Source organism: Mustela lutreola, chromosome 7, assembly GCF_030435805.1.
Source record: "Mustela lutreola isolate mMusLut2 chromosome 7, mMusLut2.pri, whole genome shotgun sequence".
Taxonomy (NCBI): domain Eukaryota; kingdom Metazoa; phylum Chordata; class Mammalia; order Carnivora; family Mustelidae; genus Mustela; species Mustela lutreola.
Genome location: NC_081296.1, coordinates 117,054,529 through 117,073,862, shown reverse-complemented (window position 1 = coordinate 117,073,862; position 19,334 = coordinate 117,054,529). Strand labels below are relative to the sequence as shown.

General features: G+C 39.0%; 1 protein-coding gene across 12 annotated transcripts in view; it reads right to left on the bottom strand.

Moving 5' to 3' along the window:
- Nucleotides 1–19,334, bottom strand: part of SYNE2 (spectrin repeat containing nuclear envelope protein 2) — a 328,121-nt gene that overhangs the window by 112,460 nt on the left and 196,327 nt on the right. For all 12 annotated transcript variants that reach the window (XM_059182293.1, XM_059182290.1, XM_059182281.1 and 9 more), the window contains exons 54-60: nt 19,163–19,318; nt 16,746–16,886; nt 14,935–15,117; nt 14,042–14,179; nt 7,225–7,410; nt 2,795–2,917; nt 1,480–1,662 (exon numbers count right to left, since the gene is read on the bottom strand). In XM_059182293.1, the coding sequence (XP_059038276.1) occupies nt 1,480–1,662; nt 2,795–2,917; nt 7,225–7,410; nt 14,042–14,179; nt 14,935–15,117; nt 16,746–16,886; nt 19,163–19,318 (1,110 nt within the window). The remainder of the gene's footprint in view (nt 1–1,479; nt 1,663–2,794; nt 2,918–7,224; nt 7,411–14,041; nt 14,180–14,934; nt 15,118–16,745; nt 16,887–19,162; nt 19,319–19,334) is intronic.

Below are 19,334 nucleotides of genomic sequence, written 5' to 3'. Positions count from 1 at the left end.
AATTTTGAAATACATGAGATGACATCTGATTTCCACCTACACAATAACAATGGAAAATTTTAGCAGCACAGTTTGAGACCTATCTTGACACAAAATATAATTTCCTCTTCTATTTCCCCTCTTCTCATCCTATGAAGAAGACACTTGATAGCATAGTTACAACTGTTATTTTCTTTTCCTGACCAGGAAACCAAAAAAGCAGGAAAAAAGCGTAAAAAGAATAGATCAAATTTTCTATCTCTTTGTTTTCTTCTATCGTATTAAAAAGCAGTACAGAGAGCACCGATTTTTTTTCTCCCTGTGGTTGTTAGGAAATGACATCTGCTGGTCAGTAGCCAGTAGCTTTTATGAGCTAAGACTCAAACCAGAGGTTACAGTATCTTCAAATCTTAGGAGAACACAGAGTAGCCAGCTAAATGGGAATGAAACTGAAGAGGGACAAAGAGCAGCTTTCTCCCTATAATCAGGTGGCGGCTGGAAATAGGGGAAAAAACAGAAAAAACAAAAAAACAAAAAAACAAAAAAACCCCAAAACACCCTTTTCTCCTACCCCAGCCCATTTAATCAGGAAAAGCCAGTGGGTGGTTGGGAGAGTAGGGTGGATCTGCCAATGGAGTTGAAAAATCTGTGGAATTTAAGGCTCTTTTGGCAACTTTCTGTTCTTGTGAAAGTGGTTATTAATCTAGTAAAGCAAACCAAAGAAAAATGTAATTTCTATCTAATAATTATTCCTGACCTGGGCCTGGAGATCAGTCAAAACATAAGAATTTAAAAAAAAAAATTTAAAAAACACGAACAGAACAACAACAACAAAAAAACCCAAAAAACCAACCTGCTGGGGAGAGGCTGAAAGATTAGAAGGAACAGACCCTGGTATGGAGAATAAATGATAATAGGAGTCTAGAAATCCAAATTCCTGTCTTATTTGCACACAAATGAATATGGACACAAGTGAACTCCGTGGTCTTACAGCAAGTCATCTAACCTTCTGACTCTTGTCCCCTTATATGGAAAAATAAGGCTGGCAAGGTGCCTCCTCTAACTATCATATGTTAGAGAATAAAATGAAATGATTAATAGAAAAGGAACTGAGATGTACAGAGAGGTTATTGTGGTGCTGGTTACTGTAAGCGTCTCATGAAATTGCAAATATACTGCTCAGGTTCAAATCTCTCCCCACAGCAGTTACTTGTGGAGGTCTTCAATAACTGTGGGATAGAATCAAACAGATCATAACTATGCTTTAGTGCCTCTGACCCAAGAAGAGTTAAGAACTGAGAATCTGAGCAGTAAGATACTCTCTTTTATCAAATGTCTCCTCCTGGATAGTAATACTGGAAGAGAACAGAAAGGAATCAACAAAGGCATTCTTGGGGTCATAAGAATCTCACCGACCCAACCACTAAAACTGAAAACAAAACCATCCTTTGCCACACATTTTCAGCCAATAAGTTGGCCGTCATCATCATAATGGCTTACCCTTAATAGTTCATTTTGTTCCCGAGTCACATTGTCCAACAGTTTAATATCCTGTAAAAGCTGGTTTGTTCGCTGAAACACAGGTAGAGGTTTCATTCCTGCCTGGGGCCTCTGCAGTTCTACTTGGTAAGACATGATTTCAGCAATGGCTTTCTTCACGGGACGGATGTTTTCAAGTATGACCTTAATTGCATCAGATAAGCATGATAGATCAATGAAAAGAAATGGCCACTGAAAGTCTGTACAAAATGAAAATACTGTATGATTTAGTCTTTAATCTCTAATTTTTATTTTTAAAGCATTTATTTGCCTCAGACTCAAAAGAATGCTCAGATCACTTGTGACCAGATAGCTAAAAGTCTCAGGAAAGAAGGCCTGGGGCAAGAGTAACCCACCAGGGCTAGGTTCTGTGTTTGGACCACCCCAGCCTTCCTTCTCTTCCCTTCTCCGTCCCTCTCTGCAGAACTGGTGCTTTGAGTGAGCTGTGCAAGGACAAGTGCTGTCTTTGACATTCAGAGCACCTGAGCCTAGCATGGGGCCTCCCACAGGAGGCGCTCAAAAAAATACTTGATTGAATGGTACTGCCAAATTTCCGAAGTCCCCAAAAATATAATAATATTTCGCTTGACTGACATCTGCTCCAACAAGACCTGGATTTATATAATCCTGGGAGATAGGTATCAGAACTTCCACGTCACAGTAAGGAAATGGAGTACACAGAAGTTAGAAGACCCTGGAGGTCAGACTGTAATAGGCAGGGCTGGGATTAGAGCCCAGGAGACCTGATTCCAAAGCACAGGCTCCTAACTGCTAGGCTGAGAGGGCAACAGTGTCCATATGCTGATCCAGATCCTGTGCTGGGCTCTGTACATACTTGTCCAGTACAAACACCACAATACCAATGTGCAGATATGGAAGAGAACCCAGAAATGTTAACTAATTGCTTGAAGTCACATAGCCTGTAAGCATGCACTTGGGTCTAGAACCTGGTTCTCTTGACTTAGAGGCTCAAGCTCTTGAACTATTAAGCACTGGGATTTGATGTTAAGGCAAAATTCCAAAACTTTGACGTTTTCAGAAGAAATTAAATGAAAACAACAACAAAAAAACCTACAGGAAAACTACCTTTTTATAGAGAGTACTGCATGATTTAAAACGTGGTATTATTGTCATTCCTATCTATTTCCCAACTTTATTTTGGTATTACTCTAGCAAGACTAAGTACTTTTTATCATATTGTATTATTATATATTAAAAAATAAATGTAATAATTATTATGAGAAAATGTTTTTAATAATGATCCATGCTTCCTTACCTCTCCGTGCTTAAGATGTTCTTCTGGTGAAAAATCAAATATTTCTTTTGATAAGAGGACAGCTTTGATTTTTGAAACTTTTTTTTCTACTGATTTTACTTCAGTTTCGATAGCCACCACATCCTAGAATTTCAGAAACAAAAACTCTCATGCAGTATATATTGTAATGTTAATAATGTAAAAAACACAATTTATTGCTATTATTCTATTTAATCAAAAATGTTTGTCACTTGTACCTCTTAAAAATTAACCAAGTCTATCTCCAACAAATGGTGTTAGGAAAACTGGACAGCTATCTGTATCTTATACCATACACAAAAATAAATTAAAATGGATTAAAGACCTAAATATAAGACTTGAAATCATAAAAATTCTAGAGAAGCACAAGGCTCTGACTTCTTTAACACTGGCCTTAACATCTCTCTAGCTTTGTCTCCTGAGGCAAAGGAAACAAAAGCAAAAATAAACCACTGGGTCTACATAAAAACAAAAGCTTCTGCAGAACAAAAGAAACAATCAAGAAAACTAAAAGGCATCCTATGGAACAGGAGATGATATGTGCAAATGACATATCCAATAAAGGGTTAGTACCCAAAATAGATAAAGAACTTATACAGTTCAATACCAAAAAATCCAAGTAATACAATTAAAAATGGGAAGAAGATGTGAACAAGCATTTCACCAAAGAAGACATCCAGATGGCCAACAGACACATGAAAAGATGCTCAACATCACTGATCATCAGGGAAATGCAAATCAAAACCACAATGAGAAATCACCTCACACCTGTCAGAATGGCTAAAATAAAAAACACAAGAAAGAGGTGAGGGCAAGGATGTGGAAAGAAAAGAAATGTGTGCTGTTGAGGGGAATGCAAACCGGTGCAGTCACTGTGGTAAACAGTATGGACAACCCTCAAAAACTTAAAAAAGAACAGAATTCTATTCTATTCTAAAAAGAGAATAGAGTAGAACAGAAAAAAAAAAATGATCCAGTAATTCCACTACTGGTAAAGAATACAAACATGCTAATCTGAAGAGATCTAGTACCCTATGTTTATTGCAGCATTATTTATAATAGACAAATTACAGAAGCAGCCCAAGTGACCATTGACAGATGAGTGCATAAAGAATATGTAGGATGTGTGTGTGTGTGTGTGTGTGCGTGAGAGAGAGAGAAAAAGAGAGAAATGGAATATTACTCAGCCATTAAAAAGAATGAAATCTTGCCATTTGCAACAAGATGGATGGATCTAGAAAGTATGATGCTAAGTGAAGTCAGTCAGAGAAAAGACAAATACCGTATGACTTCACTTATATGTGGAATTCAGGAAACAAAACAAATGAACAGAGTGGGGAAAAGAGACAAACCTAAAAAGAGATACTTAACCATAGAGAACAAACCGATGGTTACTGCAGGAAAGGTGGGTTGGCGATGGGGGAAACTGGTGAAGGGGATTAAAAGTGTACTTATTGTGATGAGCCCTGAGCAACATGCAGAACTGCTGAATGACTATACTGAATGCCCGAAACTAATGTTAACACTGTACGTTAACTATCCTGGAATTAAAAAAACCAAGCCAGGGGCGCCTGGGTGGCTCAGTGGTTTGGGCTGCTGCCTTCGGCTCAGGGTCCTGGGATCGAGCCCCACATCGGGCTCTCTGCTCCGCAGGGAGCCTGCTTCTCTCTCTCTCTCTCTCTCTCTGCCTGCCTCTCTGCCTACTTGTGATCTCTGTCTGTCAAATAAATAAATAAAATCTTTAAAAAAAAAAAAAAACCAAGCCAAAACAAAAAACTAGTAACATGTACATAGATGTTGACTGCTTTCAATGCTTTCAATAAAAATGTCATTCTATTAACAGCATGTCAAACTATAAAGCACTGCTTATACTATACCTTCTTGAGATAAAACTTCTCTTAAGGCCAATTTTCAATTACACTATGAGAAGAAAAGTATTATGCATCTAAGTCAATTTTTTAAAGATTTTGTTTGTTCATGAGAAACAGAGAGAGGGAGGCAGAGGCAGAGAGAGGAGGACCCCGATGCAGGACTTGATCCCAGGACCCTGGGATCATGACCTGAGCCAAAGGCAGACACTTAACTAAGTCACCCAAGAGCCCTGAGTCCATTTTTTTAAACATTATTTGTATTTTAAGTAATTTCTACACCCAGTGTGGGGCTGAAACTCATGACCCTGAGATCAAAAGTTGCATGCTCTTCCAACTGATCCAGCCAGAATCAAATTTTAAGTAAATTCTCGATACCTACACACTCTTCAGGTTTATCTTTGGAATGTGCTTAAACAATTACAAGTGGGTCTAATATTTAAAAAAATTATATCATTTACATAAAATGATAAAGTCACCCTTGGAAAATACACACAAAAGGAGCTGGGAATTTTGGCAGGATTTTCTTGCCAAACCTCTAATGAACTCTTGTCATGCAAAGTCACTAAATTACTTTATAATATCCTCAAGATTAATTTAAACAATAGATCACTTGTCTAGTAGTTACTCTCTCATCAATGTCAACCTCTAGGACTTAGCCAAGAACCTCACAGTGAAAATGCTGCAGCGCGTGCTATAAACCTACACACGGGCTCCAAACCCCATGTACGGAAGAATACATGCTCTAAAACCATAATGGATGAATATAGGCTACAAACCCTACATACTAACGTCTACTTGCACTGTAAGGCAGCCTTCAGACCTTTACTTAGAGCTCAATGCATGAGGCACCTGGGTGGCTCAGTGGGCTAAAGCCTCTGCCTTCAGCTCAGGTCATGATCTCAGGGTCCTGGGACTGAGACCCGCATCGGCCTCTCTGCTCAGCAGGAAGCCTCTTCCCTCTCTCTCTCTCTGCCTGCCTCTCTGCCTACTTGTAATCTCTGTCTGTCAAATAAATAAATAAAATCTTAAAAAAAAAAAAAACCCATAAAAAGAGCTCAATGCAGAGGGGTGCCTAGGTGGCTCAGCCTTCAGTGTGGAAGTGTCTGCTTCAGCTCAGGTCATGATCCCAACATCCTAGGATCAAGTCCCACATCATGCTCCCGGCTCAGTAGGCAATCTGTTCCCTCTCCCTCTAACCCCAGTTTGTGCTTTCTCTCTCTCTCTCTCTCTCTCAAATAAATAAATAAATAAAATTAAAAAAAAAAAAAAAAAGAGAGCTCAATGCAGAGACACTGTAGCCACCAAAAGGTATAGCTAGTAACGAAAGAGGATAGGATTTAAACACTACATAGAATCAGGTTGAGGATTTCAAAATTGCAGCAGTTTAAGCCATTGAATATCAGATAAATATAACTTTATAAGCAAATGAAACAATGAGTATAGTAACTTTGTAGTGATATCTCCAAGTTATGAAATGAAGTTAAATTATATTGGAATAATTTTTCCATCTTATATTGAAAAATATATAAAAAAGCATACAGTATCTCTTAGCATAATTTTTATCAAAAATTGTCAAAGCATTTAAAACCCTTGAAATAAGCTTCAATAACCAAGAATGTTTAACGATTATCACTCCCTGAAGTTATGTAAGTGTAGCATAGGGAATGTAACTGAGAAACAAAAAATAAATAATTAAGAGTAATTGTACCTGCCTCTGCTATGCAACTTCATCTTTCAATAAATGCCTCACACATATCAAGCTAAAATAAATAAAATTATTTAAAAATCCTGTGGCTCCTCCTCAGTAAATATTTGCTACTGGTGAATAAAAACTTGAGAGGTTATCTCCTTCTTTGCTAATCTGGGCTTTTATATCAACAATATCGCCTCTCTGACAAAGAGAAAAGAGTAAGCATATCTGATCAGGATTCTTTCTTTAAATAGACCATTTCTGGACTGAGAATGGGGTTTGAACCATGGGCTGCAAATTAAAGTGAAATAAGAAATAAGAACATAGGGGCACCTAGGTAGCTCACTCAGCTAAGCATCTGGCTCCTGTTTTTGGCTCAGGCATGATCTCAGAGTTGTGAGATCAAACCCTGCATCAGGCTCCTGGCTTAGCAGAAAACTGCTTGAGATTCTCTGCCTCTCCCTCTGCCCCCTCTCCCTGTATTTGCTCACCCTCTCTACAATAAATTTTTTTAAAATTTTTATTTATTTATTTGACAGAGAGAGATCACAAGTAGGCAGAGAGAGAGGAAGAGGAAGAAGCAGGCTCCCTGTCAAGCAGAGAGCCCGATGCGGGATTTGATCCCAGGATCCCGAGATCATGACCTGAGCCGAAGGCAGAGGTTTAACCCACTGAGCCACCCAGGTACCCCAATAAATAAATTCTTTAAAAAAGAAAAAAAAAATGTAAGTGAAAAACGTACCAGATCAATGTCTCCATATAATTAGGAGTTGATTAGCAGTATAACTCTACTTTACTAAATGAAATAGAAATTAAAAATAAGAAATCACATTTTTAAAGTGCCAACTTACATCAGCCACCCTCTGAATCTGTGGAAGGCTTTCCATGATTTTTTGTTGTAAAGCTGCTACTTGACGACTTAACTCTTGTACAGACTGTGCTAAATCATCCGTTTCAAAAATTATTGACAAGTCTTCTAGATCCGTGAAAATTGAATGTAAAAGATTGTGTTTCTGTTCTGAATCTTCCAAAGCCATCTACACAATGGAAACAAAGGAAAAAAGAGAGAACATCAGGATACTGAAACAAGTTGATTAAAATTTAAATCAAAGAAAATTCTGTAACTCTGTATGATGGAAATATCAAATTATTACATTGCATACAGAAACTCATACAATGTGTGTCAATTATACCTTAGTAAGAATAAATGTGAATTAGAGAACTTTTAAATTTGTCTCAGTATTTCAAACACCTATTCGTATCATTTCATAATAGAACACTAAACGCTCTACATTCTCAACAGCACTGGTGACTTTATTTTTTTTATTTTTATGTATTTTTAAAAAGATTCACTATTTTATTATTAATTCTTCTTCTTATCTTTTTTAGAGACAGACATAGAGAGCACAAGCAGGGAGAGGGAGAGGAAGAGAGAGAGAGAGAGAGAGAGAGAGAGAGAGAATCTCCAGCAGGCTCCATGCTCAGCATGAAGCCCAATGTAGGACTCCATCCCACAACCCTGAGATCACGATCTCAGCTGAAATCAAGAGTCAGACGCTCAACCAACTGAGCCACCTGGGTACTCCACCAACACTCCGTGACCTTAGAGCATCTACCCTATTCTGGTGGGCTTCCAGCAGCTACTTTATACTATATAAACCTGCTCCTACAGCTGTTGGTAACAGAAGTAGGAACGCTAATTTGAAATTGGGGCCAAGTAAGCCATTCAGGCGCTTTCTCATTGGCTGGACTAATAATTTTGGGAATATGAATTTGAGAGAAATAAGTAAACAAAGTGGGTATAGGAAATGAAGAGGCAATCCTGTGGCTTGCCAGTCCTGGTGCCAGTGTTCTCCTCAGGCCCTCCCACACGATGCTACTGACTTCTGTACCATCGAGTTGACCCTAATAACTTGGGCACCAAAGGAGCACAAGCTAATAAAACTAAATGGAAGTGAAAAACCTCCATTTTTATAATTTCTTCGGCATTCCTCTTTATAATTTCTGTTTCCTTTTAACAATTAAAATGTATTAACTTTTGAGGTGGCTGGGTGGCTTAGTCATTAAGTGTCTTCGGTTGCAGTCATGATCCCAGGGTCCTGGGATCGAGCCCCGCATCGGGCTCCCAGTTCAGTGGGGAGCCTGCTTCTCCCTCTCCTTCTGCCTCTCCCCCCTGCTTGTGCTCTCTTGTTCTCTCTGTCAAATGAATAAATAAAATCTTTAAAAAATAAAAATAAAAAATAAAATGTATTCACTTCCAAACCTAACATTTCAAAATATCTATCTCAGTATCCAAATGCAATGTTCAATCTGCTCATGTAGTCTTCGGGTAATTCCATAAAACATAATATGGCATGAGAATATATTATAATATAATATAATATAATGCTTTTTTACCAATAGTACTATTTATAACAGTATCAAAACAAAAAATATTTAGGGATAAATTCAACAATTCATGTGCAACACCTGTACACTGAAGATTATGAAACACTGCTGGGAAAAATTAAAGAAGACCAAAATAAAAAGATACATCATGTTCCTGGACTGGAACAGTCAATATGGTTAAGATGTCAAGTCTTGCCAAACTAATTAACAGATTTAATGCAATCCATTCAAAATTCCAATAGGCCTGTGTATATTGATAAGCTGATTCCAAAATGTACATGGAACCACAAAAGACCCAGATTAGCCAAAACAAATTTGATAAAGAGCTAGCTGTAGAATTTATGTGACCAGGTTTCAAGATTTACTATAAAGCTACAATAAGGACACACGGATCAGCAGAACGGATAAGAGAGCCGAGAATTAGACCCACACTGATTTTCAACAAGGCAGCTGATTTTATTTATTTTTTAAATTATTTTTTGGGGTAGATTTTTATTTATTTGACAGAGAGAGACACACAGAGAGAGGGAACACAAGCAGGGGGAGTGGGAGAGGGAGAAGCAGGCTTCCCACTGAGAAGAGAGCCCGATATGGGCCTCGATCCCAGAACCCTGGGACCATGACCTGAGCTGAACGCAGGTGCTTAATGACTGAGCCACCCAGATGCCCAAGGCAGCTGATTTTAAATAAGGCACTGAAGTAAGGCAATGGTGAGTCTTTTCAACAAATAGTAAACACTCAATATATTCCCACAGGAAAAAAAAAATCAACCTTCATACCATATTAAATAAACCTGAAATTGATCTAAGAAGTAAAGCTATAAGATTTCTAGAAGAAAAGACAGGAGGAGGCTCTTGTGACCTTGGGTTAGGTACAGATTCCTTAGATACAACACAGAAGGCTAAGCCATAAAAGAAAAATACTGATGAACTTGACTTCATCAAATCACTACCATTGGCTCTCTGAAAGATACGACTGAGAGAACGAAAAGGCAAGCCACAGACCAGGAGGGTATCTGTAAATCATGTATCTGATGAAGGACTGGTTTCTAGAGTATTTTATAAATAACACTTACAATTCAGTAACAGAAGGACAAACAGCCCAATTAAAAATTCAACAGACATATCACAAAGGAAGTGCACAAATGACAAACACACAAGTAAATTACATAAATAAGTAGTGAGTCATAAAGAAAGGCCATTTAAACTACCCCAGAAGATTCCACCACATACCACTAGAATGGCTAAAATTTGAAAGACAGATAATATTAAGTATAGATGAAAATATGGAGCAATTAGAACTCACATGGCCAGGGGCACCTGGGTAGCTCAGTGGGTTAAGGCCTCTGCCTTCAGCTCAGGTCAAGATCCCAGGGTCCTGGGATCGAGCCCCGTATCAGGCTCTGCTGGGCAGGGAGCCTGCTTCCTCCTCCCTCTCTCTCTGCCTGCCTCTCTGCCTACTTGTGATCTCTGTCTGTCAAATAAATAAATAAAAAAAAAATTTTTTTTTTTAAGATTTTATTTATTTATCCCAGGACCCTGGGATCATGACCTGAGCAAAAGGCAGAGGCTTTAGCCCACTGAGCCACCCAGGTGCCCCTAAATAAATAAAATCATAAAAAAAAAAAAAAGCAAAAAAACCTCACATGGCCAGGGGGCTGAAAATGGTCCAGCCATCGTAGAAAACAGTCTGACAGTTTCTCATTCAGTTAAATACTTACATAAAACTCAGCAAACATACTCCTAGATATTTACCAAATGATGCGACATGAAGACATACATCCACTCAAAGATCTGTATATGAACGTTCACAGCAGCTTTGCTACAGTAGCGTGTGACAGGCAGCTTCTAAGTGGACCCCCAGATCCCCTTAGCTGATTCTAAGGGCAGGAGTATCAGGAGGTCCCCACCTCCTGATACTCCTGCCCTTAGAATCAGCTCCTTTGAATGGAGACTGGGCTTACTGATTTACCAGCTTATTTACTATTGGCTTTACTGATTTACGTACTGAGATGTCATTTCCAAGATCAGGTTATAAAAAGACTGTTTCTAGCCTGGGGGCTTTCCCTCTTTAGACTGCTCACAGTTAGTAAAGTTAGCTACCATGCAGCCTTGCGGGGAGGGCCATGGAAGTGCATGTTTTGAGGCCTGCCAATAGCCAAGTGAATGACCTTGGAAGTGCATCCTGTCTTTTCCCTCACCCAAACCGAAGCTTGACTGCATTCTTGCAAGAGACCTTGAGACAGAGACACTCAGCAAAGCCATGCCTGAGTTCCTGACCCACAGAAATGGAGATAATCAATGTTTACTGTTTTAAGCTGCTAGCCTAGCACAGCCCAAAACTTGAAACAAGCCAAATGCCCATTAACTGGTGAAAGCATAAACATACTGCGTATATCCATAAATGGGACACTACTCACCTACCAAAAGAATGAACTATCTATAAACATTATCCTGAATGAATCTTGAAAACATTATGCCAAATAAACAAAGTCAGGTATGAAAGGTTTATACCACATGATTCTATTTATAGGACCCCATGGAAAAGGACAAACTATATTAACAGAAAACAAAGAGTGAGTGATTCATAGAACTAAAGACAGAAGAGGAGACAGAGGAAACTTGATGGGGTGATGGAGATGTCCTTTATATTGATGGTGGTGGTAATCACACAGATGTATACCTTCATCAAAAGTCAGCTAGTTGCACACTTAAAACAGGTGTATTTTAGCACACGTGGTGGGCTTAGTTGGTAGCGCATGCAACTTTTAATCATGGGGTCAAGAGTTCAAGCTCCACACTGGGTAGTGTTTACTATAAAAATATATACATTTGTATATACATACATATACATATATACGGTGTATTTTAGTATATGTGAATTACACCTTGATGAAATGTATTTAAAAACAAGTTGTTTTCTATTTTTACAATGACAATTGATTTTCAACAATTCTTTTACAACAGCAGTCTTTCTAGAATCAACTTTGGGTTATAAAAACCTGTTTAAAACAAAATCCAGGTAGAAGGTTATAGTGCAATTAAAAGAGAAAGCTTCGGACACCTGGGTGGCTCAGTCAGTTAACTGTCTGCCTCTGGCTCAAGTCATGATCCCAGGGTCTTGGGATCAAGTCCCACATTGGGCTCTTTGCTCAGCAGGGAGTCTGCTTCTCCCTCTGGCCCGTCCCTCCCCCACCCCCTGCCCATGTGCCCGGGCCTGCTAGGCTCATGTTCTCTCTGACAAATCAACAAAATCTGTTAAAAAAAAAAAATCAATGCCTGACAATACTAGAAAAATAGAAAAGAGTATCATAAAAATAGGACAACTATTTTCAAAATAGGAAAAAATAGGAATTTCACATAGAACTAGTTGTTTGAGACTTATTTCCCATTGTAGGATTTATGAGGATGCTCTCTGAGGTAAACCAACCTCCCCTTGTGCCTACTTCTTCTAGCTCATAAACTAGAGTTCCACTAAGTTCTACTTCATAAGGTTAAGGCCAGCAAATTAGGATGTCTTAAACAGTTTAAGAGATACTTCTATACATTACATCTGTGTCAGTAGAAGATAGCAACAGTATAGATGCTTTTGCCTGAGTTCACATTTTTTAACAGTTCCATTCATTTGTCTGACAGAGAGTGAGAGAGCATAAGGAGGAGCAGCAGCAGAGGGAGAGGGAGAAGCAGGCTCCCCACTGAGCAGGGAGCTGGATGTGGTACTCGATCCCAGGACCCTGAGATCATGACCTTAGCTGAGGGCAGATGCTTACCTGACTGAGCCACCCAGGTGCCCCTTGAGTTCACGCTTGAAAAAAAATTTTTTTTTAACCCAGAACAAGCATCTGAGGAAAAGAGTATTAATTCCTCTCTTGAAATGATGAAAAATACAGGCAATTTAAAATAAAAGAGGCCATGCTATGGGGACCTGGAAAGCCAGCCCGAGAGGTGACGGCAGCAATCACAGGCAAGGGGGAGAAACAAACGGATGGCTGAAAGGCAGCATCTTTACAACTGTTACCACGTGGTCCAACAAGTCTCACACATCAGGGAGGTACGAAGTCAGCTGTTCCCTCGGAACATATTGTGCTAGTCTAAAGATATAACAAGGAGCTGGATCAACGCTGAGGTCTGGTTATTCTAAAAATTGTGATAGAATAACCTTTTCCTAAGAGACCCTTTCTTGGGGTTGAATAATATGGAAGAGAAGGAACGATGCCTTCACAGTACAACTTAAGCCAATATTTGGTATCTGAAAGATCTCTTGAAGTCATGGCCCGAATAAGAAAATACTCTCATTTGTATTGTCTTTGTAAGCTAGCATGGAGACATCGGGCGCCAAAAAGGACAGAACATTTGGAATCACAGCATGCTATAACCAGAAGGAACTATGGATTCATTTTCTAACGCTGTGTAACTAGTTACCTCAAACTTCATGGCTTACAATAAAACAAATATACTCTCGCCTAGTTTCCATGGCTCGAGAGCACAGGCATAGCTCAGAAGGGTCCTTGGCTATCAGAGGCTATCACAAGGCTGCTATCAAGGTGTCATTTGGAACGGAGGTTTCTCTTCCAAGTTCACTCACGTTGTTGGGAGAATTCAGTCATAGGGCTGAGATCTCGGTTTTCCTGCTGGCTACTGACTGGGGCAGGGGGTCACTCTCAGCTTCTGAAGGCTGCCCAGGGGTCCTAGCCCCAAGACCCTCCCCTACCATCGCAGCTGACTTCATCAAGTCAGCTAAAGAACTCTGCGGTGTGTTCTCAGGGAGTCTTATAATCATATGACCATGATTAATCACGTATTCCTGGGAGTGACTAACCCATTACCTTAGCCATACACTGTAACTTAATTAAGAGTGGCTAATTCAACACATACTTTCCTATCCCTGCCCGCGCTCGGCAGGTCAGGATTATACAACTGTGTGCATCAGGGGACAGCAATACTGGGAGCCATTGTAGAATTCTGTTGACCAATACCATCAACACTAATCACTCCAACATTCTTCCTTCACAGACAGGGGAAACCACAGAGGAAAACAGTAGATTACCCAAAAAGTTGTGCAGTAGTTATCAAGACAGAAAGAACTAGATCCCGTCTCCAAAATTTCTGCCACTGCCAAGGAAGCCTTCCACTCTCTGAGGCTTCCTTCTGCCATCTGGCAAGGTTGAAGATAAGGTGGTTTTCTGGGAAAGAAGGGTTTTTTCTAAGCACTGTGGTAGTCAACTAGACTATGAATCATTATGCGGATTCTAGGGCCCTCAGGAACACTGAAATTCCTTACCTGAAGGGTGCTGGCATGCTGACTCAGCTCCTTTGAAGAATCATAGTCAGTAGGGCTGGCCAACAGATGGCTGGTGTTTTCTATCCAAGCCTCCGTACTCCTCAAAAGGTCGTGATATTCCTCCATCTTAATTGTGGCCTGTGAAAGAGAGGCCGCAGCAAGGAGTCTGACACCTTCTACTTGAGCCAAATGAGCCTTGAACAAAGACTTTGTTATCCTGGGGGGACTTGCCCACCCTTTCCAGGTTTACCTTCCCAACTTTGAAGATGAGTAATCCTGATCACAGGTAGAAAGGACTTAAGAAGTTTTACCCTAATGCTATGGGTCTCGTAACTGTTTCCAGGTGGCCTTGCAACTAGTCTGGTTCCCATTTGATGCTTCATTCTCAAAACTGGATTTGAGTTTTGTCCTCCATACGGGGCTTTGTCTTCTAATATCCCAGTGCCTCTGGGACTAATAAGTCCTGCTGCCTTTTCTTGCTAGATCACACATACAACTCCTCCACCATGACCTCTATCTGGAAAGGCAGGAGACAGTGTCTTGTTCCTGAGTGACATTCTTTCTTGTGGCTGGCTCCTCCCAGGGACTCCTGAGATGGCCTTTTGGAAATGTCCATGACCTGCCAGGAAGCCCAGTGCTCAGCCTGGACTCCTGCTGCAGCCCGACTTCCGGAAACCTGCTTCCGCCTGCCCAGTCGGACTTCCCGCCAGTGTAAGCACTTAAAGCTCTCCTCCCAGTGCCCACCCGAACCTGTCGTGTGGCTCTAGCTTCAGAACCTAAAACTGGCAATTCAGGGGAAACCGGCTGCCTTTGAATATCTCTTTTCATTTTGTTTCAAAGCCTTCCCAATATCACGGTAAGCTAAGGATGGTTATCACGTGTTACTGTCGTACCTTATTTAACTGTGAGGTTCTAGATTCCGCTCTCTGTGAGACTTGCTGATACTGCTGGAAAGGAATCATCAAGTTATCCATCCATTCTTGAGCCTGTCCTGGATCCTGCTCAACAATGTCCTGCACTTCAGAATCCAGCTCATTTAGCTTGCAATGCCAGAGATCTAGCTCATCCCACATTTTCTGGAGAAGGAAACCGCAAGTCACTTGGAATGCAGAGGTCGCGACTCACTGTGTTAATTCCCAGTTTTTGCCCTGTATTTGCACTTGCGAATGCTACCAAAACAACATCACAGGAAACCAGGAACCACCTGTGACCTAAATTGAAAAACACCTTTTCTGAGGTCTTTCAGTCTAACTGCTTTTTGTTTCAGATACAGACTTAGCTGCAAGGGTGCAGAAAGACCGGGATATTTCCAGAGACAAATGACACCAAACAAGGACAATATAACCCTACTCTTTCAGGAGTGATGAGGTAACATTATGTTATACCCAAATCTTTTTAGAATACACACACATATATATGTATGTATATGTGTGTATTTAATCTAGAATACAATTTTATTAAGTATAAAGACAGGGGTGTGTGGGTGGCTCAGTTAGTTTTAGCTCACGTCTTAATGTCAGAGTCTTCAGTTCAAGCCCCACACTGGGCTCCAGCATGGAGCCAACTTTAAAAAAAAATTATAAAAATAAAACTAACAAAAGGAAAAGATCTGTTTTGACTTAGGATTAATGCAGTGGCAAAAAATTCTAGCAACTGCTTTTGGCTCAAGAAACCAACAGACTGCATTCAAGCCTGTACTTGTATGGTCAGAGGAACTCTCAAAGGTAAAATATTTAATTCTTACTTAATATTTGCTTAAAAATTGAATTTTTAGAAATAGGAAAAATAGGACTGGTTAAATTAGGTTCCTCTACTTATTAAGAATCAAGATTTTGTCCGGTCTGACCTATTTTTAAAAAGTCTCCATTCACATAGAAAACTTCCTTAAAATGTAGATTAAAATAAGAATGTTTTCCACATGCAGAAGTTTACTAGGAGTTAATGGTAGAAAATTAGGCTTATATACAGTTTTACCTAACACTTGATTCCCTAAGATATTTTACAAGGGAAATAAATTTGGAATTTCTGTTTTCCCGTTTCCCTTCGTCGTCTAAAGAAAAGCTGTCAATTCTTTTCAAATCCTAGTGAAATATATTTTTTAATCAAATATGTCTCAGCAATGTTCTGTGTTGTATTTCCCATGTTAATCCACGTTAGGAAAAAAAAAGACTCCGAGAAACGCTTAAACACAGAAAACATGTTAGCTTTGTTTTCTATATTTGGTATTTATATACAATATTTTTTTTATTATCAGCCGTCCCAGGATAAGGTCCTTACTCTCCTTTACTTGTGAAAAGGCTAGTTCATAATTGTAGGCTCTCAGGGGTTCAGGCACATTCTCACCATGGAAAAACTGAGAACAGTTCTTGAGGCACCTGGGTAGCTCAGTTGGTTAAGTGTCCACCTCTTGGTTTCAACTCAGGTCATGATCTCAAGGCTGGTGAGGCTCTGCACCTGGCATGGAGCCTGCTTGGGAGTCTTTCTCTCACCCTCTCTCAGCCCCACCCCCCCAAACAACAACAACTGAGAACAGTTCTTAAATGCAACTTTCTCCACCAAGCCTCTGCAGGGGACCCTCAGAAAGGGGGTCCCTATGGATCTGAGTTACGATCTCTGTGCTTCTGAGTCCTCCACAGGGCACACCTTGAGGACTGAGGAAAAGGAGGAACACCAAATGCTGAGGGAAATTAAAGGAGGAAGTTACCTTTTGAATTTCTTGAGCTTTCTCAATATTCTTGCTTTTCTGCTGCAACATCTTTTCAACACTGTGAAGCCCATTGTTAATTTCGTCTATCTTCCTACTCATTGTATAGGAGGGTGAACTTTTCAAAACTTCATTGCTGATCTGTTACAATGAAAGAAAGACACATCTGGCTTACAAACGTCTTCAATATCTAGTTACAGGTTCAGGTGATAAAAGGAACAGTCATACTGTTAGGCAATTTTATTCACAAAAATCTTTTAAAGGCGGGGAGGGGAGAATCCCAAACCAAGCCAGTTAATATGATAATGAGAGGTAGATCAGCAGACTAGACCAATGGTAGTTCTGCCGACTTGACCTTTTAAATCCAATCTAAGAAAAGAAGAAAATCAACAAACAAAAATTTGTTGAATGTAACCCACACCACATACTACAAATCTGTGCTGAGTTGATCAAAACTAAGCGTACTGTCTTAGGCATACCCCAGTGGAGCAAATTCAAGGGAGATAAATTATTTATTATACAGTCTCTCATTTTATGAGAAAGACCTCTGCATAGACCAATTTTCAATATAACCTAACTTACTCTCAAGCTGACTTTAAAAAATGTAATTCCCACTGTAGTACTGATTTGGGGGAAATAACCTAAAATTCGCTCTTTCTTGAGGATGCACAAAGCTTAGTTTTTCTCTGTGTGAATGTTTCCAGTGTGTTCACAGCAATCAGAAATCTAGCGTTGAACAGTGTAATTTTTTTATCTGAATGATTTTCCTAAGAAAATAACTTGGGCTAGGAAAGATAACAGATGAATGTTGAAAGTGTCATTTTTCAAATACCTGCTTAGTTCTTGTTTGTTTTGTTTAAGGCTATGTTGATAAGGCTTTCCCCTTGCAGCCACTAAATAACCAAATAATACTTTATGCTTATGTATAATCCTTTAACCCTTTTAAAAAACCACTATATCTGTGTAACCATGGAGACTAAAACCTTTCAACGCAGGTGGTTATCCTGCCTGTATCAAGGCAGCAGTTAAAACTTGTCCTGAGAAGTCCAGAGTCATGAGACTGAAGTCCCAGGCTCTTTTTAACATTTCAGGATGTTGATACATTTATAAAATGTTTTTATTCCACAGATCATAATGCAGTTGAGATTTTTAGGGAAAAAATTAATTCTATGTTGGTTTTTAAATTGCTGTGATAGCTTTTTATTACTATATAACAAATTACTATAAAGTGAAGTTTTCTGATACTTGGGGCAATTATTCTCTTAGCAGAAAAGCATATAATTTAGGTCCATGATTTACAAAAAGTAAGCAGCCCTTCGAATTACATCAAATGGTTTAGAGTTGGCCTGGATCTTTCAGATACACCAAACAATAAAAATCAGTTGCTATTTGTTACAAATACACAAGTTACTCTTGAAATGTTCAACTGCTAAATTTAAGATTGATCTTGATTATTCATTCTGTTAGCAATTTTCACATGAAGTATTCATGGAAACAAATTTAGTTGCTCTCAAAACCTTTAGTATTCTCTTGAAATCAATAGTGCATGATTCTTGAGCAAGTACCTCATAACAGATTTTCTTGGGTGTTTAATCAACAACATTTGTTAAAAATGTGTATTAGGAGCTTCCATGTTTTTTCATGGGTCAGATTTTTCTGAGAAATCTGTTAAAGAAGTTAACTGAGTTTGAAACGCAATTTGTGTGTGTTTGCATTTAAAATCTATTTTATTAAGTTAGAAGTACTCCCGATTTCAAAAGGAATACAAAAATCCTTCCGTGCATGCTGGACCAAATAGAATTTTGTTCTGTTGGATGTAAAGGCTCTTTCTATAATTCAATAAATCTGTCTTCTAAGCTCCTAGGTCTTCAGTACTATGAAACATTTCCCATTCTTTCTTCCAACCTTCAGGTTCATCCATTCAGGGGTAAAGATTTGTGCAGGTGTGTTCTGACAACTGTGTTGCCACCATCAAAAAGATAGTGTGTGTTAAATGCTATTCCTCATGAGTTATGAAATTTATATTCTTAATGTCCTTGGTTGCAATTTCAGAACATTCACAGGGAATAAGTGCTGAAGCAAAACATTATTCTTGTCTAATATTTTAAAGTGATTCTCCAGTTTAAAAAAAAAAAAAAAAAGCCAAGTAAAAGCTAATCTATTCTACTTTTAAATGTAAGAGAAGAAAAACTAAGCATCTTGACAATTAAAAATAACCACATTATCTAATTCTGTTATGTCACTTTATTTAGAGCAATTTCACCTCCGTATTCAAAAATACACAGAATTATCACTTATCTAAACTCTATAAAAACAGTCTTTGCTAAAATAAGGGCAAAGGAAATGTGACATTACAGGATCTTTTCTTTATATCCATTCAACTCATAAATAATAACACTACTACAAACAATTATTACCTTCTCATCTATGTCTTCTAAAGCTTTTCTGCATTCTTCCACCTGGGATTCAATCTCTGCAGGGACTAGGGTGTACATTTCAGAATACTTGATTCGCAGTTTTTCCATAATATTCTCAAAAGTTAGCTTCCCTTTCTTAAAAATGCTTTGAAGCTCCTAAAATCACCAGGAG